This window comes from Hyaena hyaena, unplaced genomic scaffold (genome assembly GCF_003009895.1).
Source record: "Hyaena hyaena isolate Hyena2069 unplaced genomic scaffold, ASM300989v1 scaffold_129, whole genome shotgun sequence".
Classification (NCBI taxonomy): Eukaryota; Metazoa; Chordata; class Mammalia; order Carnivora; family Hyaenidae; genus Hyaena; species Hyaena hyaena.
In genome coordinates, this window is record NW_024080763.1 from 661,917 (window position 1) to 686,057 (window position 24,141).

Here is a 24,141-nt window from a genome sequence, read left to right on the forward strand (position 1 = left end):
GTCATGAAGAGAAAGTTAGATCATTTCAGTAGGCAGAGCTTTGGTTATCTGTTGCTGCAAAACAAACTACCCTGGTAGGTTCCGGAAACAGTGACGCTGTGTTCTTTGGGTTGACTGGGTTCCTGTGGGTGCTGCTTTTGCTGGCTGTTGTGTTGGCTGAGCCTGTGGTCATCTGGACATGGCATGTCTGTGCTTTCTGTCAGCAGACGGCCAGCTTTGGTCTCTTCCCAGTGGCCTCTTGAAGTGGCTTGGGCGTCTCACACACTAACAGTTGGCTCCAACAGGGGTGTTTCAGGCATGCGAATACCTTGGAAGTGGTTCAGCATCACTTGACTGCATTCTTTTGATCGCAGAGATTCACAGGGCCAGCTCAGACTGAAGGGTAAGGAAATAGACTCCACCTTTCCAGGGGAGCAGGGGCAGAGCGTCTGCCGCCATCTTGAATCCGCCATGGCAGAGAAGTGGGTGATGTACCGGTACAGCGTGTGTGCGCTGAAGGGGCGAGGGGACCCTGAGATTTCTAGAAAGATGCCTGTTCAGAAAACTTGACTGTTGCCCGAGGGTCCAAAGTGCTCCATCCTTTGTAAATAAGATGTTACTTTAATTACAAGATAATTGCACCTTTAAGGAGTATTGTAAAACTAAGAGAAGCCTTTCAAGGGTGTATATTTGGTTAAAATAATAGATGTGCTTTTTTTTTTTTCTTTTTTTGATAAAGCCGTTGAGAAATAGTGCCTACAGCAGTCATTGGTCATAGTAACAATTTAGTTTACGTGTAGAATGAGAACCCTTAGAAGGGATTCTAATCAGAATCAAGAAAAAGTTGAATATAAAACTAAATGTTAACGTCCCCTCAGCAGTGGGATTTTCTGATTCCTAGATACCTGCTCAAAGTTAGCTTGTCCTTTGATCTCAAGTCACCTTGTTTCTTGCACTGTTCTATGGCCCTGGTCTCACCCATGGGGACGGCAAAGAGCTTGGACGTTAATCCATGTTACATTGGTGTTATTACATCACTGTAATTCCGTTTTAATTTTGAAACAATGGCTTCCAGATGAACTTTGAAGAACTCCACCTTTGAGGAGCTCCACCATCCTTCCCCGCCCCCTACCCCCACCTCTGGTTATTAGTTTCTCCCTCATTTGGCCTATTTGTGTGGGAGTTTTAAAACTCTTGGTCCTGACCTCAAAAGTATCCTTATGTGTGTGTGTCATGACTACTTTATTAACTGAGGCCCTGAGGAGGCACTGAGCAAGTGTTTCTAGAGTGTTTGACTGTTTCCCTGGAGCCTGGCCTGACCAGTAGGGAAGCCTTTTTTATGATCTGGGATGAGGAGTTAGCCCTTTGAACCCCAACGGTCCAAAGCAATAGTTAGGATAAATGGAGGGCTGTAAAAAGAGGAATTTAACTGACAGTATCATGAATGGCATTTTATGCTTTGTTCTTTTTTGCTTGAGTTTTTCTGCCTTTTTAGTGTTCACCTGCTTAATGTGAAACGAGGCTTATTTTCAGCAATATTGAAATAATATTTTTAAAATATTTTAAAAAACCACTCCTGACTAGGAAGATCGCTAGGGAACAAGTTACTGGTGTCGATTTGCCCTGGCTGGGGGAGTGTCTCTTCTCCGTTTAAAATAAATGTTTCTTTTATTGCCTCTTGAATCTGACATTTCGGGCTCAGGACCCTGGAACCTCAAGAAACATGCTTGAGATTTCTGGTTTAATTACACACACACACGACCTTATTAATAAAAGCTAGTGATAGCCTCAAGTGGAAAAAAAATAAATCCACTTCCCTCGCCTGACGTTGTAAACTGGCACAGCCACATGTAAAATGAAGTTTTAAAAAATACTCTCTTTTAAACGAGAGGATTTCTTAATTAAAAAAAAAAATACATAGACTGTCTTGTAACCAGTATTGGGGGAACCCCTACTGGACCCTCAGAGCCTTCCTTGTTCCAGGGTCTACCATTTCCAATAGTGGGATTAGAGCCTTCCAGCTCCCCCCCCCCCCCCCCCCCCCCCCCCCCCAGTTGTTGCTTGCGGTCAGGGCCTGCGATCGGGGCCGGGCCGAGAGCACCAGGTCCCATGTGGAACCGTCTCCATGCTGGCCGGGAGAAAACTGCAGCTGCGCAAACTTGAAGGGCTCCTCGGAATTATCCCTTTACAGGCTTTCAAATGGGCAGCAGAAATGACAGACCGTAGCCCGTTCACAGAAAAAAAAACAAAAAAAAAACCCAGTTAACACTTTTGTTTTGAACACCTGTGCTTTTCCTCTTGCACCTCTTGTATGTGTATCTGATTTTCCTTCTTTGTTTGTTTGCAGCATGGTTTATTGACAGTCATTTAACGTGCAAAAGAGCACTCAGTGAGCCAGCACCGTAGGGGACACGGCAGAGACGACCAGATGCAGTCTTGAGGAGCTCAACTCGCTGCAAGACTGTGATCTTGGCAATTAAGACACCTGAGTCTGTGTCCGTAGATTTCCAGCCCCGTTGGCGGTGGGCGGTGGGTGGCCGTAGGAGGAACCTGAATGTCGGAGGCCAGCTGCTGAAGCTCCCCCTCGGACACGATGGAAGAAGAGCTAGACGGTCCAAACTCTGCGTCTGAGAAGCGCTATTTCCCAGAATCGCTCGATTCCAGCGATGGGGACGAGGAGGGCATTTTGGCCTGCGAGGACTTGGAGCTGAACCCTTTTGATGGATTGCCTTACTCATCACGTTATTATAAACTTCTAAAAGAAAGAGAAGATCTTCCGATATGGAAAGAAAAATACTCCTTTATGGAGAATCTGCTTCAGAATCAAATTGTGATCGTTTCAGGAGACGCTAAATGTGGCAAGAGCTCTCAGGTGAGTAGCCACGAGGAAATTCCATGTGTGGCCCTTTGTGTTACTTAAATATTTAACAGCGTTCAGTTTTAATAATGATATGGTCGTTTAGGAATTTGTCCATTTCTTCCAGGTTGTCGAGTTCGTTGGCGTATAATTTTTCAGAGTAGTCTCTGATAATTGCTTGTATTTCTGAGGGATTGGTTGTGACAAATCCATTTTCATTCATGATTTTATCTATTTGGGTCCACTCTCTTTCCTTTTTGAGAAGCCTGGCTAGAGGTTTGTCAATTTCATTTATTTTTTCAAACAACCAACTCTTCGTTTCATCGATCTGTTCTACTGCTTTTTGGGATTCTGTATTGTTTATTTCTGCTCTCATCTTTCTTATTTCTCTTCTTCTGCTGGGTTTGGGGATAGATAAAAATCTATTCAAGTTATTTCATGGCACGTATTACACATTCTAAAAGATGTGATCAGTTGTTTGCTTGCCATAGATACAGGGATTAATTGCTCTATTTACCTGCCCAGCAGTCTGATGATCAGGGTGTTTGCACGTGCTGGGTGGTGAAGCCAGTTAAGCTCTAGAAATTCAACGGCACAAGAAAATTTTTATTTTCCAGACCACACGAAATAAGTCCATGGTCCTATATCATCCTTGCCTGAGGTCATACATTTCTAGTTTGGGGGATAGAATTCAGGTAGGTAGTTCATGAAAAATGTATTGTCCGGGCTGCGGTTCTACTTGAACTTCCAGAATTATTTTTGTGGTATCCCTATCTTACTTTTCAATTATAAAGCAAGTAGTAAGTATGTTTATTACAAAATTCATGTATGGATTCTTATGAAGTGAGAATTGGAATAGACCATAAAGATAATCTGACAGAACCCTGTCATTGAGCAGATGGTAAAGCTGTGGCCCAGAGGGATTGGATAATTTGTCTAACAAAAGTCACATACTTTCCCGAGTTGGAATTATAAGAATACTTTCTACTGTACATTGCCACATTCGGGTGGTTTGTTACCTTTGAGGCTTCCTTGTTCTAACTTGGAGAGAGGAAGGATGGACAATAGGTGGTTTTTCTTTAACTTAGAGCAGCCAATGTCAAGGCTTTGCTAGGAACTGTTTCTTGTTAGGGTGAGTTATTGCTACAGTGAGTGCTTTTGGTTTGTCGGCAAGAAGCTACTGATGAAAACTAAATATTCCTGGTTTCTGTGGACAAATGGCAAGTTAAAAATTACTTAAAATTGGGGGCACCTGGGTGGCTCCGTTGGTTAAGCGGCCGACTCTTGGTTTTGGTTCAAGTCATGGTCTCCTGGTTCTCACGGTGAGTTTGACTCCCGCGTCGGACTCTGTGCAGAGCCTGCTTCAGATCCTGTGTCTCCCTCTATTTGGCCCTCCTGCTCTTGAGCTCTCGCTCGCTCGCGCGCTCTCTCTCTCTCTCTCTCTCTCTCTCAAAAACAAATAAATATTAAAAAGATTTTTTAATTATTTAAAGTTGTTATTTTGCAATAATTCGGACTTCTAGAATAAGTTTGCAAAAATAGGGCAAGGATTTTCCGTATGTTGTTTACCCAGCTTCCCCAGATGTTAATGTTTTACCACATTTGCTTTATCATTTTCTCTCTTTCCATACTTGACTGCACCCACACACACGTTCACAGACACACAAACGTGCACATGTTTTTATTCTGAACCCTTTAAAAGTCGATGATCTGGTGCCCTTTGCATCCAAACCCTTCAGCAAGTATTTGCCAAAAACAGAGCACGGCCACACTGTAATTATCCCAGTCAGGAATGTAAAATTGACATTTCATGATTATCTAATTTACAAACATTCAAACTTCATCAATTTTCCCACTAACGTCCTTTATAATAAACATTTTTCTGGTCTAGAATCCAAAGTACATTGTGCTTAATGGTCATTTCTCTTTAATCACCTATAGTCTGAAACAGCTCAGTGTTTCCTTGTCCTCCTTGACCTTGACATTTTGGAAGAGTGTCTTGTAGGACGTCCCTCAGCTGGCGTCTGTCTAATGTTTCCTTAGGATTAAATTCCGGGTGCACTTGCCTTTGCGGCAAGACCAGAGCCGTGCTGGGCGGCCTCCTCAGTGCCTCCTTGCAGGGGCATGGCATGGTTTTCCCCGATGTTAATTAAATGTGATGACTTGGTAACGTGGTGACTGTCTTGTTCTTTGTAAAGTTACCATCATCCCCCATCATTTAGGACATGGTGGGGGTTGGGCGCCTGGGGGCTCCGTAGGTTGGGTGTCTGTCTTCAGCTTAGGTCACAATCTCACAGCTGGTGAGTTTGAGCCCCACATCGGGCTCTCTGCTGTCAGCGCGGAGCCCGCTTCAGATCCTCTGTCCTCCTCTCTCTCTCTCTCTCTCTCTCTCTCTCTGCCACTCCCCTGCTTTGCACTCTCTCTCAAAAATAAATAAAACATTAAAAAAGAGAGAGAGAGAAAGAGATGAAAAGATTCTCGTACCCCCTGCCTGATGAAAGAAGTAAAGCACCGTCGTTCTCAGAGACCACCTTCCACATACTTTACCCTCTTTCCTCCATGGAGTAACTTGGATTAATCATTTCTTGCTTTTCTTTTTATAGCTTTACCGTATTTTTAGTTATGAGCACTGTTATTCTGGTTAGTCAGGTTTTCACTTAAAAATTTTTTTTAATGTTTTATGTATTCTTAAGAGAGAGAGAGAGAGAGAGAGAGATGGAACATGAGTGGGGGAGGGACAGAGCGAGAAAGGGACACAGAATCTAAAGCAGGCCCCAGGCTCTGAGCTGTCAGCACAGAGCCTGACACGGGGCTTGAACTCATGAGAGGTGAGATCATGACCTGAGCTGGAGTTGGGACGCTCAACCAACTGAGCCACCCAGGCACCCCCAGGTGGCTTAAAAAAAATTTTTTTTTAATGTTTTTATTTATTTTGGAGGAGGGAGGAGGGGCAGAGAGAGAGGGAGACACAGAATCCGAAGCAGGATCCAGGTTCTGAGCTGTCAGCAGAGAGCCCGACGCAGGGCTTGAACTCACGAACTGCGAGATCATGACCTGAGCTGAAGTCAGATGCTTAACTGACTGAGCCAGCCAGGTGCCCCTTCGACTTTTAAAGGAAGGGGCTATTGTACTCAGCGACCAGCCCGTCTTTTTTTTTTTTTTTTAAGGTTTTTTTATTTATTTCTGAGAGAGAGAGACAGCGTGAGCAGGGGAGGGCCGGAGAGAGAGGGAGACACAGAATCTGAAACAGGCTCCAGGCTCTGAACTGTCAGCACAGAGCCCGATGTGGGGCTCGAACCCACGAACCGTGAGATTATGACCTGAGCCAAAGTTGGATGCTCAACTGATTAGGCCACCCAGGCGCCCCTCAGCCCGTCTTGCCCAGGTGCTTGTGACATCCATCCACAACAGTAGCTCTCTAACTTGAGCCTATCAGATTCACCTGGAGGCCTTCTAAAACTGACCTACTGTACTCCCCGCCCTCCACCCCCCTGCCTGGCCTCAGTTTCTAGTCCAGTAGGTAATGGGGAGTTGGGGTAGCATGGTTAATAAGCCTGCAGGTGATACTGATGGTCTCGAAACCAAGCTTCGAGATGCACAGATGATCTCGATGCTTTATAGCTGGGCTTCGTTTGTTTGTCCCTTTGATGGTATCTCCTTGCATGAACCTAGCACGGTTTATATACCCATTCTCCTGACGCTGGGCCTTCGGGTTGCTTCCAGTGTTTGCTATTCAAACAGGGTTGTGACGACCATTTTTGTGTAAGTCTTATGTGAAATATTTTTAAGAGTTTTTACTCAATGGAATAAAAAATATCAATGTTTCACTTAAAAAATGAAAATGAAAGTAAGGGGTGCCTGGGTGGCACAGTCAATTAAGCACCGACTTTGGCTCAGGTCATGATCTCACAGTTCATGGGTTTGAGCCCCGTGTCGAGCTCTGTGCTGACAGCTCAGAGCATGGAGCCTGCTTTGGATTCTGTCTCTCCTCTCTCTGCCCCTCCCCTGCTCATGCTCTGTCTCTCTCTGTCTCTCAAAAATAAATAAATGTTAAAAAAATTTTTTAAAATGAAAGTACAAGATATGGGGAGATACTTTGAGACTATGTAAAGTATGCTTCTCATCATGCATGCACCTGCTCATGTTAGCGTCCTCAGATCACTGTCTGACATTCTGACACTGGTGCCAACCAAATTGGTGATTTTTCTAATTCTGACATTTCTTCCATGTTTACTATTCAGAAGTCTTCTGTAAAACGAAACTTCCTCTTCATGACTTATTTGTCCATTTATTCATTTCGATGTGGGCTCATACATTCCTTCTTTATTTGTTATTAAGCCCGTTAATTTTGTTGCTTAGACTGTCCCCGATGTGGCCTGCAGGATGACTTCTATGTCCTTTTGACATTCTCCATCATTTGAGCACTTCTTTGCTCTCTGGCCCAGTAAGACATGACAGGCTCATCTCATTGCTCCCCGTTTCAGTCTTAGAACTAACCATTTTCCTCGAGGAGCCCTGATTCCTTTCGGTGGAGAACTGTACTTAGAAACCAAGGTCTGGGGGTGCCTGGGTGGCTTAGTCGGTTAAGCGTCCGACTTTCGCTTAGGTCATGATCTCGCAGTTCGTGGGTTCGGGCCCCGCGGCGGGCTCTGTGCTGACTACCAGCTCAGAGCCTGGAGCCTGTTTCAGTCTGTGACTCCCTCTCTCTCTGACCCTCCCCTGCTCAAGCTGTCTCTCTCTCTCTCCTAGAAATAAATTAAAAAAAAAAAAAAAAAAAAAAAAGAAAGCAAGGTCTGGGCACCACGTGGCATTGCCATCAGCTTGTCTTGCTTGCAGGCCCTGTCAGTTAACAGCTAGGAAGCAGGTGTGTGTGTGTGGTGGTGGGGGGGAGGGTGCCACCTCTCTCTCTCTCCCCCTGGAACCCTGTTTCTCTCTCTGTAGCTCTATTTCTCTGTATTTCTCTCTATATATTTCTGTCTCTCTGTGTCTTAAAAACCATGAATTCATGCTGACATCTCTGTTCCCATTTCCACAGCACAGGGTTCCCTGTGGCCTGCCCTGTTCTCTCTGAGTAAATCCCTTCCCTAACTGTGAGGAACCCGCCATTCATCATACGGGTGTCTTTACTTGTTCAGTCCTAGAATGCATACTCATACTGTAGTCTCAGAATTGCTTTAGCCCACTCTTTCGGTTAGGAAAAAATTAAATATATACTCTCTGAGCTTCGTTTTAGAATCTGTGACCGTTCTTTAAAGGCAGGAATTGTTCTCACACATTGTGGAATATATCATGCTGATATGTGGCAATGATTTCTCTGGCTGTCTTTGACTTCTCCATCCTTTTCATAATGATGCTTGTTCTCTGTTAATTGGGAAGTCAGTATGTATCTTCGGGGCGGGGGAGATCTGAGTAGTGCCCAAATGGTGGGAAAATGGGCCTCTTCTAAACTGAATGACATTTTGGGCGCATTGGCTGTTTGCTCGGTTCTGGAAACAACCTGCTTATTTTTGTCAGAGAGCTTCCAGGACAATCTTCTGCTTCCTCAGAGTTTCAGACCTTTCAAACAAGAGTCTGTCTTTAGACCCAAGCCTTCTTAAGAGGACCGCAGGATCCTAAAAATTCCATCTCTCTGGCGTGGCTGGCATTTTCTGACCGCCCTAGGGAAAAATAAGACAAGCTTGCATACATTTATAGGGCCTCTTCCTATTGCCTTTGCAGGGGGCAGCTTCATGAAAAAGCCTGAAAGAGAATGGAATATTTTTAGAACCGTCTGTTCTCTTTGCTTTTCCTTCTCTATCTTTTGTCCTGAAATCTCCCAGGAAATGGCTGAGTTAGTGAGGAGAATAAGCGTCACGTACCTGAGATGTAACCCAAATTACGAAACCGCGTGGGGTAGAACATCCGCCGCCTAGCAGCTGGTAAACTTGCCCACCACCTGCTGCTGGTAGATTCTACCTGTGGTCACTCAAGGTCAAGATATGTACAAATCAGGATATCCAGGGATGTGACCCGTTTAGTCCGGAAGGGGACCCACTCCTCAGTGATGTATCCCGACATGGTGCCCCCCGCCCCCTCCCCGTAGCCTCAGGAGCCTGCCCAGGCCCGGCCGCTTTGCAGGAACGTTGTAGGGATGCGCACCTTTGGCCGAGCCGGAAGTCCTCCAGGGGCCTTACAACCTCGGGACGCCCGGTGGCTCTGGCACGGGAGCGAGAGTGAGCGAGGGGAGCCGTGGCCCTGGCTCTGGCCCCCGGGGTCCCACGCAGAGGAAGGGGAACGGGGCTGGAGGGCTCGGGGGCCCTTGGGACCAGGCTGTGGTAACAGGAGTAGAGTTGTGTCTCGCAGACGCCTTTCTGTCTCACCTCCTTTATGCACGTGTCCATTCGATGGGGTGAGGCCACCTCGGGCAGAGGGTGGGGTGTAACTTGCATGGCCACAGCGGCGGCCGTGGGCCGCACAGGGAGGCCGCTGCCGTCCGGCCCCTGCCGGATCAGGCCACCTGCGGACCCTGGCCCGGCTCTCCCAGGCCCAGCCCCCGGCCTCCGCGCCTGCTGCCCGGAGAACAGGGCATCTCTTCTCCCCTTGGTGACTTCGTACAACACACAAGTCCCGCTACTAACTTGACTTGACGGAGCCTCGAGGTTGATTGGACTCTGGTTACCGAGAGGACGCCCGGCACCTAATCTCGTGCCGCACGCGGGCCGGCGGGCCGGCGATCTCCTTCCAGGCAGGAGCCGAGAGCCCGGGACGCACGTTCTCACCGCGCACTGCGGCACCGGTGGCCCCCCTCCCGCGGCCCAGGGGCGGCCCCGCCGGGCTTTGGGACGGAGCTGAGACACTTCCCGGCTGCGGCTTTCACACATTTGGCACATCAGGCAGGCCGGGCGGTGGCATTCACACAGTGGGTTGAGGGAGTTGGAAACAACTGGTGGGTGAGTTCAGAATGAAAATATTTGCAGTCGTGATTTCCAGTAGGGAGAGTTTCTAGACCAAATAGGTAACTCGGGGTGTTGTCTATTGCCCAGACCCCCAGGTAAATTTGTAAGTGGGTCTGTTTTTATTTTTTCACGTGTTAAAAGGGCAGTTTCGTATTTTGTTCACCAGATTGCACAACGTTTGCCAAGCCCTGAAGGGTCATTTAAGGTACACAGTGGCCTAGAACTCAGTGTTTCTCTCTGGAAAGAGCAAAGCCAAGTGCTTGATCGAAGGGCACAGGTACTCAGCGTCCAGGTTCTGGCCCTGCTGCCTTCTGATCTGTTCTCAATACCGGGGGCAGGGGGACTCTCTCCCACAGAGAAATAATGGACGAGAGAAATGAAATCTCAAACAGGTGCATCATTCATTGGTAAGAGGCTAAGGTTTATTAGGACAAAGTCAAAGCCACTTCCCGAGGAGAATCAGAATCCGGGCAGGCACGGCACGGGGTGAACTGCAGCCAGGCGGCATGTGGATGTGCCCTGGGAAGCTATACTCCTGGTGTCCCTTGAAATCATGAAATGTCCACATTTCTAGCAGTTGCTGAATCACACTCCTTTTTTCAGCCAGTACTTTGAATTTGCTAAGGCACCAACCTTAACGATGGGCCTTTGCTGGCTTGGAGTGATCCAGAAAGTGTGTACAGCCAGAGAAACGATACGGAAGAGGATCTGAAACAGGCTCCATGCTGACAGCAGAGAGCCCGATGCAGGGCTCGAACCTGCGAACTGCAAGATAATGACCTGAGCCAAAGTCGAATGCTCAACAGACTGAGCACCCGCCCCCCCCAGGCGCCCCGACTATTTATTTCTTCTCAGGCATAGTCAGCCCACTAGTGAGTGCTGCTCATGCTTCCTTTGCAGTTACTGTCCCTTGGTTTTATTTCTTCTTCCCCGTGCTGAGTTCTGAGTCCAAGCCTTTCCCGTCCTTCTTTTGATTATATGATGATATCCTTAACCATCCATCCATCCAAATATTTATGATCCCTATTAAGTGTCAGGTCCTCTGCTATGTATGAGGGAAAGTAGGAGCCACACGTGGCCCGCTCAAGGGTTCTCCAGTCCAGTGGGGAGACAAAAAGCCAAACCAATGGTCTTAATACAGTTTTCACAAGAATGCTGTGTGAAATCTCTGCTAGAGACCTGGAGACTGGATCCTGACATGAAGGGAATCGGATTAAAAAAGTAAGAGTTTGGCAAGAATTTAAAAATCATTTAAATGGTGAGGAATGAGGGAGACAGAAGATTTTATGTGAATTCCCTTTTAGGTGACCTGTGATGGTGAAGGAGTTGAGATAGAGCATACAGAACCAGGGGCTTTAAAAATATTTGGGGGGCGCCCGGGGGGCTCAGTCAGTTAAGCATCCGACTCTTGATTTCAGCTCAGGTCGTGATCTCACGGTTCATGAGATCGAGCCCCACCTCAGGCTCTGTGCTGACAGCGTCGAGCCCACTTGGGATTCTCCCTCCTTCTCTCTCTCTCTGCCCCTGCTTCCCTCAGGCTCTGTTTTTTTTTTTTTAATTAAACATTTAAAAAATAAAAATAAAGTATTTTTGGAAAGTATAAGGAATTGTTCATGCATCAGATATTTGTTGAGTAAAATTACTTGCAATTATCTGGTGAACAAGAGAGACCGCCTCTGGTGTCCCGGAGCTCTGGTGTCACGGTCTAGCTGGGTGGGTGGATGCCTGGAACAGACCAGCAGCCGCAGGACGCGTGAGCCGTGTGTGGTCGTTGGGTGGTGCCCTCCGGGGCAGTTGTGGAGAAAAGGTCCCGGGAGCTGAGGTTTGAAGGGTGACTCATCTATTCAACCCACTTTACGGAGAGGAAACTGAAGCTTAGAGAAATTGTGATTTACAAATAACCAACTAGCCGGGGCCCCTGGCCGGCTCAGTGGGAAGAGCACACGACTCTAGATCTTGGGGTCATGAGTTTGAGCCCCACGGTGGATGTAGAGATTACAAGACAAAAACAAAAACATAACAAACTAGGAGCAAACCAGACCTGGGACTCTGGACTTTGGTCCCGATAGTGCCTGGTTGTTGCCTGGCATGACTTGATTCCAGATTCCCTGAGGGTAGTACCTTAAACGTTCATCTTTCATAGGACAAAGTGGGCACTGAATAAATTAATGAATAGTTTTTCAACCTGTTGACAAGGCTGACACCTATCTTAAAATGGAGGAATTACGTTTGCACGATTGATCGTTGGGGATTGGCATTCCACAGCTGCGGCTCATTTTGGAGTTACGATTTCTGGCTAAGTGTCAAATTATAGTGAGGATTAAAATCTAAGAGTTCTATGATGGGTCTAGTAAATAGCAAATCTCAAAATAATTAAACACGTGAAAACCTCTAAATATCTTACCTGTTAAAAGTTTATTATCTAATTAAAATATGATCTATTTAAAAATACTCTTAGAGAGGTGCCCAGGTGGCTCAGTCAGTTGAGCATCCGACTTTAGCTCAGGTCATGATCTTGCAAGTCCGTGAGTTTGAGCCCCGTGTCGGACTCTGTGCTGACAGCTCAGAGCCTGGAGCCTGTTTCAGATTCTGTGTCTCCCTCTCTCCCTGCCCCTCCCCCACTCGTGCTGTCTCTCTCTGTCTCAAAAATAAATAAACGTTAAAAAAATTAAAAACACTCTTAGAATGATCTATTTCAAAAACACATGTAACGGGGCACCTGGATGGCTCAGTCGGTTAAGCATCCAACTCTTGGGTTTTCAGCTCGGGTCGTGGTCTCATGGTTCAGGAGTTTTGAGCCCTATGTTGGACTGACAGTGGGGAACCTCCCTGGGATTCTCTCTCTGCTCTTCCGCCTGCTCATTCGTGCTCAACTTGCTCTCAAAGAAATAAACATTAAAAAAACACCCACATGTAACAAAGTATTATTTATTGGTAGTACCTAAGGTTATAGCATACAAATGAGACAGGTACTTTCTAGTATACTAATTCTTGCACAAATGAACTAGATAAAACCAATTGCTCTGTAATGTTTTCAGTAAAAGGATTTTAGTATAAATGACGCAGGAGCAGCCTTGGAAGCGACTCTCTCCAAACCTGGATGGAGTGCTTGCGCCCTGGGCTCATTTCACATTGTATTATGATAAATGCTAGTGTATGTTAGCTTCTCTTACCAGGGATAAGTTGAGGAGGCTTATTTGGTTATTTTGTTCCGATCATCTAGGCTTATATATAAATGCTTTAATTTGGAGTCACGAAATGCTGTTTCATATTTACATCGCTTAAAACACAGTAGTTAATACCAGAGGCCATAGTTCCGATCGAGTTTCTTGCAACTGGAAGAAAATAACAGTCTGTAAATACATTAGTCTTTTCAGAAACATAGCTGAGGTTAAAAGAAATTTTTTTAACTTGCCTTTTATTTTTATGCCTTTTATTTTTATCTGCTTTTTGTTTGTTTGTTTGTTTTCCAACTGGAAGAAGTCGAACTTTCACAGTCCCTGCTAACTCATGTTTGGTCTTAATTTTATTTAGTAATTTGCTAGGAATAACCCTGTAGGTTTACTTAGTAATTTACTAGGAATAACCAGTAACTTTATTTAGTAATTTACTAGAAATAACCAGTAACTTTACTTAGTAATTTACCAGGAATAACGCTGTGCAGAAGCGGAGACTGTTCAGAGGTTCCCTAACGGGTGTATCGCAGCCGTGCTGCACGGCCAGCGATTTCAGTGGTGGGAGAGCGCGTGAGTTCCCGGAGGAGGCTGACCCCGTGTCCTTTTCCCTGAAGGTTCCTCAGTGGTGTGCCGAGTACTGCCTGTCCGTCCGCTACCAGCACGGGGGCGTGGTGTGCACGCAGGTCCACGCGCAGAGTGCCGTGCAGCTCGCCCTCCGGGTGGCAGACGAGATGGATGTTAACATTGGGCACGAAGTCGGCTACGTGATCCCCTTTGAAAACTGCTGCGCCAGTGAAACCATCCTGAGGTCGGTCTGGGGTGGGGGGGGCGGGGTATCTGCCCCGGGTGCCTGGTGACTCTCACCCTGTGGTCTCGGGTCCCACAGGAGCGCGTCCCTGGATGTCTGTAATGTGTCCTAGCACCTGGCCTGGCTGTCACCAGCCAGACATTCCCCACCCTGGCGTCACCGGGCTTCCTCGTCTAGGCTCCTCCCACGTCCCCCCGTAGCCCTCAGGGAGCAGTCACGACCTGGTTAGTTTGGACCCAGAGACCGTCAAGCTTAGGCTCCCCGAGCTCCTCCACGTGACCGTACAAGGTGCCTGGGCAGCCGCCAGGGTGACACACCCACGTGGTTCTTTGTGCCCACGCGCCTTCCGCTTGGCGTGCCCGGTTCAATCTAGGCAGGAAGGGTCACCTACTCCAGGAAGGCTTCCCTCACCCCCGAGAGCGTCAGTTAGAAGGCGTGGTGCTGGGCCTCTGTGCGATGGCGGCCGTCTTCACGGCGGGTTAGACCAGCGGTTGTCAGAGTCTTCCAGGCGCCGAGGAGCCCCCCGGGAGCTGCCACAAGCTGAGACACAGGGGCTTCTTTTTATCGCTATGTTTAGCTTCATCATGAGAGTCCCTCTGCGCAGAGGGAAAGAGACCAGAGAAAGGATACTCGGGGACGCGCCCTCCTCTGAGGCAGTGGAGATCCTAGGCCACATCGAAAGTGGGGATCTTTACACCTCAAGGAGGTGGTTCAGGCTGCCTGGCCGCCCCGGGTACAGCCTGGTCACTCCGGGGGCCCAGGGCACAGGTATCTCGGGAGCAGTGTCTCGGCACGCCTGTAACCCCTCTGTGGGGCACACCGCGGGGGCGGATCCAGCCAGGGCGACAGGGACGGTGTCTGCTGTGCAGCGCTGTGGGCGTAGGACCCCCATCCACGTCCCCCCACCACCTGACATGCTGCTTTCGTAGAGGGTGTTCAGCACATTTCCCACTGGACGGGAGGAACGGCGCCCTCCCCCAGGCAGCCACAGAGCCTGGAGCCCCTAGCGGAAACGTCTGGGGCCTTCTCCCACTCAGAGAGCCCGTGTGACTCATTTGGTTTGTACGAAGCTGCTTTCCCTCAAATGTTCATCTTCACAAATAGAAGACACGGGTCTTGGGGCCGGTGCTAAACCGTAAGGGATCTTTCCATCACCAGCGCCATGGCTTGAACTTCTTGAAGAGACGTGTGAGACCTTCTGCTTTCATAGCCATGGTGTCCCCAAGGCGTCGGATTAGTATATATGCTCACACTGTGTTATGCAAATGGTCTGTAAATGATACAGCTGACACAGGTAAAGACCTACCTGCTGGTGACGGAGTCCAGCTGCAGCCGGTCCAGGGGTGGAAGGTGTCGGCCCGGGAGGGGTGAGAGAGGCCCGAGGTTCTTTCTGGTCACCAGGCAGGCATCTCCGCTCTGACTGGGGCTCAACTCTATTTTATGATTAAGTGTTTGGGGGGCGGCATTCTGATGATAAATTTTTTGATCAGTAAAAACTTTCCAGAACATTGATATGCATAACCTTACTATTATGATTTAGATACGGGTACTTGAGGGAAGGTGTCTTTAGCATCCAAATACAAACAGGATAATGTTTTTAACATAGTAAAGGCAAATTTAGTTCTTTGTGAGCAGGGGTCAATAGCCTATTTACTGCTTAATGGGAGGTATTAAGAAAAACAGGTTTTTCAGGAAACACAATGTTTGCTCCCATAACACAAAAGAAAAAGTCTTCGGGCTCTGTGCTGAGAGCTAGCTCAGAGCCTGGAGCCTGTTTTTGGATTCTGTGTCTCCCTCTGTCTCTGACCCTCTCCTGCTCACGCGGTCTCTCTCAGAAATAAATAAAACATTAAAAAACTAAGAAAAAAAAAAAGGAAACATCTAAACATTAGCCACAGAGCTTATAGCTCCTATAACGTCATCCATGCCCAAGAATAGTACAGTCAGTACTTTTGGTACAATCAGTCTGTACCAAAGTTATTATTAATGTAAACCCGAAGGCAATAGCTGACCTTTTTGTGTCACTGATTACTCAGTCCTGATCACTATTTCCAGATTACTGAGCATCAGCGTTTTTCCAAGCTATAACAAATTCCTTCACAAGGTGCAATCATCATACCAGGGCCATAATAAGTCACTCCCAGGAGCCAATCAACAGGGCGCGTTGGAGGGGTCGGTGCTCAAGCAGAAACAATTGAGTGGGGGTAGATATCCAGCCTCTCCTGACGCTAAGAGACCCGGCAAACCTGTCTTAACCTCACAAGGAGTTTTCTCAACTAGTGAGTTCAGAAATGGCTCCCGACAGTGAAGGGTCCCTAACCTTCAGAGTCATTCTGTGTCCTTCCCACTTTCAAGTGGCCTTTCACAATCTCACGGTATGAATGAAAGGACAGCTCTGACTATATTCTAAAGTTCATGCATGTATTTTTAGATCTTTAATGCCATCTGCACTTTGGGAACCTTTTGGCCGGGACTCTCGGTTGTAGTTATTTTCCAAATGAAATATTACAGTGTTTTGATCTTAATAGCGATCAAGTGTAAATTTAATTGATTAATTTTCTTAGAAAGCCATGGAGATAAACAATTGTGGAGAAATCTAGCCATGTGGTCAGAGCAGGTTGAAGACCCATCTCACCCTTTAAACATCTATTATGTGTTGGTATGTAGCTTCCGTGTGATTTTTTAAAAGAATTTTTTACTGTTTTATTTTTGAGAGACAGAGTGTGACAGGGGCAGAGAGAGAGAGGGTGACACAGACTCTGAAGCAGGTTCTAGGGTCCGAGCTGTCAGCACAGAGTCCAATGTGGGACTCGAACCCACGAATCATGAGATCATGACCTGAGCCAAAGTCAGATGCTTAACCAACTGAGCCACCAAGGCGCCTCCCATGTGGTTATTTTATGGCAAAACCCCCACCCCCTCACCCCCTAAGCATTCGATCCTGGCGGCCACAGGCAGGGCTCCACTTGATGTTGACATTTGTTTCATTCTTATGTGCGTGTAGCATTCTTTCTTAATATGGAAAGGAGCTCTCAGTGGTGGGGGCTGAACTGCAGGTACAGCTCCAGAGGCGGATGGGAGTTGGGGCCCCACTTTGGCCCCGTTTTGCCGCCTTGGCTGAGGGGCCCGGCCCTCGCATGGCCTTTTTCTCCTCACTTGGCAGCTTTTCTTGTCTCTGGGAGACCGCTCTTTCTTTCCACCCTGACAGCCCCCCATCCCGTGTGGCATCCGCAGATGCTCCGATTTGTGGCTAACAGAGTGGGAGTCACAGCAAAGAGGCCACAGCTAGTGAAAAGCCCCCTCTGATCAAAGAAAGTGTTCCCCCATTTTCCTCCTGGTTTCCGCGCTCTGAAGAGGCGGCAACGTGGCTACCGAATGCGTGTCTCCGCCACTTGCTCACCTGAGCCCCACACAAGCCACCCAGCCTCTCTGTGCTCAAGCTTCCTCGTCCGTAGGATGGGGTGTCTGCTCTCCCTGCTAGCGGGGTGGGTGTCGGGGCAAAATGAGTTCATGCGTGTGACCGACGCGTGTAAGCACCTTGTCCCTGTTAGCGACCTTTTCATTATAAACGTAAATTGGAACCAGATTCATTTTCTTGGAGATGTAATTCTAGCCATAATTTTTAATAACCTGAGAGTGAATAGCTATTTAAATGAGAGGATTTAAGGTTAACTACTGATTATGGAAGGCAATGTTCTGTATTTGGTAGCCTCTTTTTCATTTTCTTTGTAATCCCTTAGTATCTAATCTATTAGGTACATAATAGACACTTAGTAAATACAATCTTTTACATCTTTACATCTGCCATTTTTTCGGATGTTACATGTAACAACCTAGTTCTTTAAGCTTTTTTTGTGGCCTTTTTCAAAACCATGGATGCCTAAATATTATATGCTTGTAATAGTCTTTCTGAACTGTGTATGAGGATGTTTTGTAGAATGACACATAAATTTCAAATATGGACCCTTCTAGAACACAGGGTTGTGGTTTTTAAAAATTTTTTTTAATATCTTTATTTTGAGAGACAGAGAGCGAGCGGGGGAGGGGCAGAGAGAGAGGGAGACACAGAATCTGAAACAGGCTCCGGGCTCTGAGCTGTCAGCACCTAGCCCGATGCAGGGCTTGAACCCATGGACTGTGAGATCATGACCTGAGCCGAAGTCGCACGCTTAACCGACTGAGCCATCCAGGCGCCCCTAGAACACAGGTTTTAAAAGAATTACTCAAACTTTTATTCAAGGTCAAATTCAATATATTTAATTTCAGAAACTACTAATAAGACTTTCCTATATTTCATTTTTAGCCTCCAGGAACTTTGTATTAGGAATTTGAAATATAAACTGCATTTCCCGAAACTTTAACAATGTCTAAATGTATATATATTTTTACACAGTTATCGGGAACAGTGCTTTTTTAAACACTGTATATACATGATGTTTCTAACACAGAGGTAGGAAGTAGATCTTTGTGTTCTAGGGAAAATTGAAGGTTTGTATAGTTTTAGGATTGAGCCTTAGTGTTCCTTTAGCATTATCGGATCACCTGGAAGGCCAGGCTTTGCTGAGTCAAGTGGAGTTCTAAATAAATCCCCATCTTCCTCTTTTTAATTAAGCCTCGATACATTTACAAAACGCACACACGCTGCCTCCCCCTGGCGGGGCACATTTCTCCCTAGAAGATCGGTGCTTAGATGAGTTTGCTGAGAAGGGGTAATTAATCTAACACGAAGGGAGTGGCATGGATTGAAATGACTCGCTTTTAGATGAGAGTCAGTAGTAATAACGTGTGATCTATCACACGAGCTCCTGAGGTAGAGAGAGGGGACCGCAAAGGCGTCGGCGCTCGTGTCCGGAGCCCGTCTGCTGTCCCCTGGGAGCCTCTCACTTGGCTGCCCCTTCTCTGTAGGTACTGCACTGACTCCATGTTGCAGAGAGAGATGATGTCCAGCCCGTTTTTGGGTAGCTATGGGGTCATCATCTTGGACGACGTGCACGAAAGAAGCATTGCCACGGACGTGTTACTTGGACTTCTTAAGGACGTTTTGATGGCAAGACCGGAACTGAAGCTTATAATCAACTCGTCGCCCCACCTGATCGGCAAGCTCACTTCCTACTACGGAAACGTGCCTCTCATAGAAGTGAGGAAGCAGCAGCCTGTGGAGGTGGTGTACCTGAGCGGGGCTCACAGGGAGTCTTTCGAGTCCATTTTACGCCTTATCTTTGAAATTCACCAGTCGGGTGAGAAGGGCGACATTGTGGTCTTCCTGGCCTGTGAACAAGTAAGTAAGTAATATTCTGCCCTAACCGAGGAACAGAGTTACCTGGGGGGGTGGGGGTGGGGGGTGGGAGGGGGTGGAGGCGTCCTTCTGACCTTGTTGGGAAGCTTTTAATAATTCACGTACAGGTTTCAGTTTGCTGATTCACTGTTTAAATGTTTGCTTCCATCACGCCCTTTCTTTAAATACTCGAGAAGACACGCAGGCAGGGTAAATAAAACGAGTTCTGAAAGGAAAACACGAAAGCGCTTCTGAAACCACAGGCGGGGAGAACCCAGGACCCCGGGAGGCGGCTCGGGGGGTCCCCGGCCCTGGTCTCCAGAGCGGATGTGACGCCGCCAGCCTCAGGCCGCGTGTCTGGGGGCCCCAGATGCTCAGCCGGGGCTGCCCCTGTGTCCTCAGAGGGACTCTGGAGGGAAGAGGCGAGGTCTCCTGTCACACTCTCACTGTGTCCTGTGCGGCCAGGAGCGTTTGCTGGAGGCGAGGGCTCTACCCGAACGCCGCACTTGACATGTCCCACAGATGCCCCTGCAGCCGTCACTGGAGTGTTAGGCGGAGAAATAGGATTTGTAGCACAGCGAGAAGGCGCTCTCCCTACACTGGGGCTCCTTTTCTTAAGCAGGATGAGAAAGCTCTTGCATGGATTCTGGAAAGTGTGGTTTCAAAAGAACAGTTAGAAATGTATCACCAAGGGGCGCCTGCGTGGCTCAGTCGGTTAAGTGTCCGACTCTTGGTTTCGGACCAAGTCGTGATCTCACGGTTTCATGAGTTCGAGTCCCAAGTGGGGCTCTGTGCTGGCACCGCAGAGCCTGCTTGGGATTCTCTCTCTGCTCCTCCCCCACTCATGCTGTGTGTGTCTCTCTCTCAAAATAAATAAACCTGGTTTTTAAAAAATTTTTAACTGTTTATTTTTGAAAGAGAGAGCATGAGCAGGGGAGGGGCAGAGGGAGAAAGGGAGATGCAGAATCCATAGCAGTTCCAGGCTCTGAGCTGTCAGCACAGAGCCCCACGTGGGACTCAAACTCATGACCCAAGCTGAAGTCAGACACTTAACTGACTGTGCCACCCAGGCGCCACAAATAAATAAACTTAAAAAAAATAAATAAATAAATAAAGAAAAGTATAGCTGAGCACTTACTACTGCTTTTATGGTCCAGGTGCCATTTGGGCTTGCATTGGATTTTGGTTTCCTTTTTATTTGTGACTGTTCACTGGCCCTACTTCCCTCCAGTACTTTGTCATCTGAATCTAGAAGCCCCCACAACCGCAAGGATTCAATCTTTCTTCTTAGAGGCTAATTTCCTGATCTTTTTTTCCTGCCCATCATCTTACTCAGTAAAAGTACTAGTTTTTAGTAGACCGTAACCCTAATAGGTAGTAATTCCAGTGAGGGAGCAGAAACCAGAAAGGAAAAAGGAAATTGTCTGATGTTGGCTGAGGCACCAGCTGAGCAAAGACGGGTATCTCAGCCCTCTCTCAGAGCCTGAAGCACACACGTCTTTCAGAAGCACTTGCGAAGTATTTATGTGGCTTTATACTCCGAGCACAAAGGATAGCCGGCCCTCCCAGCATTGGGAGCATCAGACGGTCTTCTCAAAACTTAGATTTTACCTGCTTCCATTAAGGCAGTAATTCAGAATCTCAGATATATGACAATTACCATAGATTTAGCGATTTTTCACGTATGGCTTATACAGTTTCACCAATAGATCTTCTACCTATTATAGCAATTTATTCTGTTATTTCCTAAGCCTGCATGATTCAAGAAAATCCTGAGGAAAATAGTAAGATGATTAGGCAGCCAGGGGAAGGAGTCCTGAAGATGATTATGGGTTCTCAATGTAACTAGGTGAAGCCTCAGGAAGGGAAGATTGGCAGAAGGAACGGTCACTCACCAGGTGAAGAAGAAGATAGAAGTTTTTCGGGGGGCAGTGGGGAGAAAGCATAATTAAGACTGACAGCGAGAGTAGTCTTCTTTCAAGTCAGAGTTGATAGGAATTCCAAAATGGATTTTTGAAAAATAAAGTTCATAACAGAACTGGGGAGATGGTCTTTAAAAAAGGTATTTTTTAACCTTTTAAAGGTTAAAAGCTTAACGTAAGCTATGATTATTGACATGGTGCCTTGTGAATAGTCAGACTTTAGAAGATGCATTTTTACCCAGGCTGGTGGTAGAAGCAATAAAATCCCAGCACTTAGAAAGGCTTATAATCGGGGCGCCTGGGGGCTTAGCCGATGAAGTGTCCGACTTCGGCTCAGATCATGATCTCACGGTTCGTGGATTCAAGCCCCGCGTTGGGCTCTGTGCTGACAGCTTGGAGTCTGGAGCCTGCCTCAGGTTCTGTGTCTCCCTCTCTTTCTTCCCCTCTCCAACTTGTGCTCTGTCTCTCTCTCTAAAGAAGAAATAAACAAAAAAAACTAAAAAAAAAAAAATGCGGTGATGTATCATCATCGATATGAGGATAGCTTCTGTTTACCTGTCATTGATAAAAGATGTGAGAAATTGCATCAATCTAGAAAAAAGTAGAGTAAATGCACACAAAGGCACAGGCAGTACATTTCACAAGAGGAAGACCATTTTGGACGAACAGCAATGAAATTGTTTATAAGTTATATTTAACTTCCCCAAAGAAATGTACACATCCACTTGTGTCGTCTTTTCACGTAATGATTCACAGACACAACAACACGGGTCTTTCTTTCCCTGCGTACATTATGTGCCTTTTGCCTGTAGTTTTAGTTAATGCAGATATCTTTTTTAAAAGTGGTGAAGTTGTACCATATTCTCACGGATGATGTTAATTTTTACTTTAGGATATTGAAAAAGCCTATGAAATTGTCTGTCAAGAAGGATCTAACTTAAACCCAGATCTTGGGGAGCTGGTGGTGGTTCCTCTGTATCCAGAAGAGAAATGTGCATTGTTCAAGCCAAATGAGGAAGCAGAAAAAAGATGCCAAGTGTATCAGAGGAGAGTGGTGCTAACCGCTAGCTCCGGGGAGTCTTTGATCTGGAGCAACACCGTCAAATTTGTAATTGACGTGGGCATGGAGAGGAGGAAGGTAAGTTACCACCTGTGTGAGTCGCCTGATCAGTTTCTTGGGTTCCTGCCGTTGTGTTGAGCAGGGAGTGAGGGTGAACTCTGTGATGTGAGGAGTGTCCGAGTTACCCCTGTGCACAGAGGAAGATTATTGCGGCCAGTGGTCACTGACCAGCCTTGTTTTCCCACGACTGCCTTTCGCTGGCTTCTTGGTAGTACCCCCCCACTCTGTTGTCTGAGGTGCCTGAGGAAAAAGTTTTGAGAAAAGACAACTACTAAAGCAGAAAGGTGATGGTGTTTTTCCTTTAGCTAAGGTCCCAGCGAAATGATCAGACTCCTAGCCCGGTCATTTCCTGTGTATGTCCTCTGAGTGTTTGGGGGACCCCCTTTCTCGAAGCAATTAGCATCTTCCCTGGGGTGATTTACCAGAAATTCGTTTCAAGTACACTGACTTTATCAGATTTTGGCCTTGTTGTTGATGGGATGAAATTCTATCCTGAATTTTTAAAAATATTTTTTTATAACTACCTTTAAATTAAAAAATGAGGAAAATGAAGTAGGAGATCTCAAACTCTCAAAGACACTGGAACTTAAGGAACCATAGCATTTAAGAACTTGAGGGGCGCCTGGGTAGCTCAGTCGGTGAAGCGTTCAACTTCGAATCAGGTTTGTGGGTTCGAGCCCCATGTCAAGCTCTGTGCTGACAGCTCAGAGCCTGAGACTACTTCGGATTCTGTGTCTCCCTCTCTCTCCACCCCTTCCCCCCTTCCTTGCACTCCGTCTCTCTTAAAAAAGTAAACATTACAAAAAAATTTAAGAGCTTGAAAAGAACCTACCAGTGTCTTGATCCATTTCACCATCACTCAGGGTTGATGTAGCTCTTACCCGTCTAGGACACAGGGTCCCCTCAGTGCCCTACTGCGACATAGCAGTTCCAGCCATCCTGAAGGTTCCCTGGGAAGCAGCTTGGGCTCTTCCTGAATTAGTCCACCGTTCAGAGAACCCAGGGCTCTCACCTTCCCCTCGAACTGCCCGTAGCAAAAACCCCTGTTGGCGCCATTGCCGTTTTTGTCTGAGCTCGTAGACCGGGAAGGCTCGGCCTGTGTGGTCAAGGTCAGACCGCAGGGATCAGAATTTGAATGGAACCTTGAAACGACGCAGCCCTGGCAGATGATAAGCCTTTCCTCCGGCAGCTTATGATGATCTGTCGTCATTCACAGCGTCTGGGAGAAGTGACACCACCAGTATTTCAGGAGACGGTGCCACGGTCCCATATTTATTGAACTTGCACTGGAAGCAGACAGCCTCTGAATCCATTTATCGAGGCACAAGCCGTTTCTGTCACAAGGCAAGAGAAACAGTAACAAATGGTGTCCAGAGAAAATGAGCCTGGGGCCGAGCATCCCGCAGAGCGCCGCAGACCAGCAGCCCCGAGGTGCAGCGAGCCTGCACGATGTGATACTAACGAGGCTGTCTCTCCGTTTGCAGGTGTACAACCCTAGGATCCGGGCGAACTCCCTCGTCACGCAGCCCATCAGCCAAAGCCAGGCAGAGATTCGCAAGCAGATTCTCGGTTCATCCTCTTCAGGTAGCCCCCCGGCGGCGAAAACCGGTGGAAGTTGCCCGATGAAGGCAACCTGGAGACATTAAAACCATCTCACTTGGTGTCTTCCAGGAAAACTTTTCTGTCTGTACTCGGAGGAATTAGCCTCCAAAGACATGCGGCCGCTTAAGCCGGCCGAGATGCAGGAGGCCAACCTGACGGGCATGGTGCTTTTCATGAAGAGGATAGACATCGCGGGCTTAGGCCACTGCGACTTCATGAACAGACCAGGTAGCTCTGGGCTCCGCGTTCTCGGGCGCGTGGCCGAGGCGTGGCTGAGACGTGTGCCCTTGCCCCCGGCCCGGGCCCAGGCCTGAGAGCAGGTGGCATTTGGTGGTGCAGGTGGGGATTTAATCACACTGAAGAAGTGTTCCCGTTAGAGGGAAACGTTCAGGGGAAGTCATTTTCTGATAAACCTCTAGGAACTACTTGGCCTGACACTGGAGAATGATCTGGACCCTGGAGCCTGG

General features: G+C 47.3%; 1 protein-coding gene across 8 annotated transcripts in view; it reads left to right on the forward strand.

The window, feature by feature from the left end:
* The window catches only part of DHX32 (DEAH-box helicase 32 (putative)), a 56,847-nt gene that overhangs the window by 17,800 nt on the left and 14,906 nt on the right, over positions 1–24,141 (forward strand). For 7 of the 8 annotated variants that reach the window (XM_039237919.1, XM_039237924.1, XM_039237925.1 and 4 more), the window contains 6 exons: positions 2,327–2,851; positions 13,562–13,755; positions 18,661–19,033; positions 21,845–22,090; positions 23,557–23,656; positions 23,744–23,902. In XM_039237919.1, the coding sequence (XP_039093850.1) occupies positions 2,573–2,851; positions 13,562–13,755; positions 18,661–19,033; positions 21,845–22,090; positions 23,557–23,656; positions 23,744–23,902 (1,351 nt within the window). In that variant the 5' untranslated portion in view covers positions 2,327–2,572. Of the gene's footprint in view, positions 1–52; positions 75–2,326; positions 2,852–13,561; positions 13,756–18,660; positions 19,034–21,844; positions 22,091–23,556; positions 23,657–23,743; positions 23,903–24,141 lie in introns of those variants that run through there. The other variant, XM_039237921.1, reaches the window with a different exon arrangement.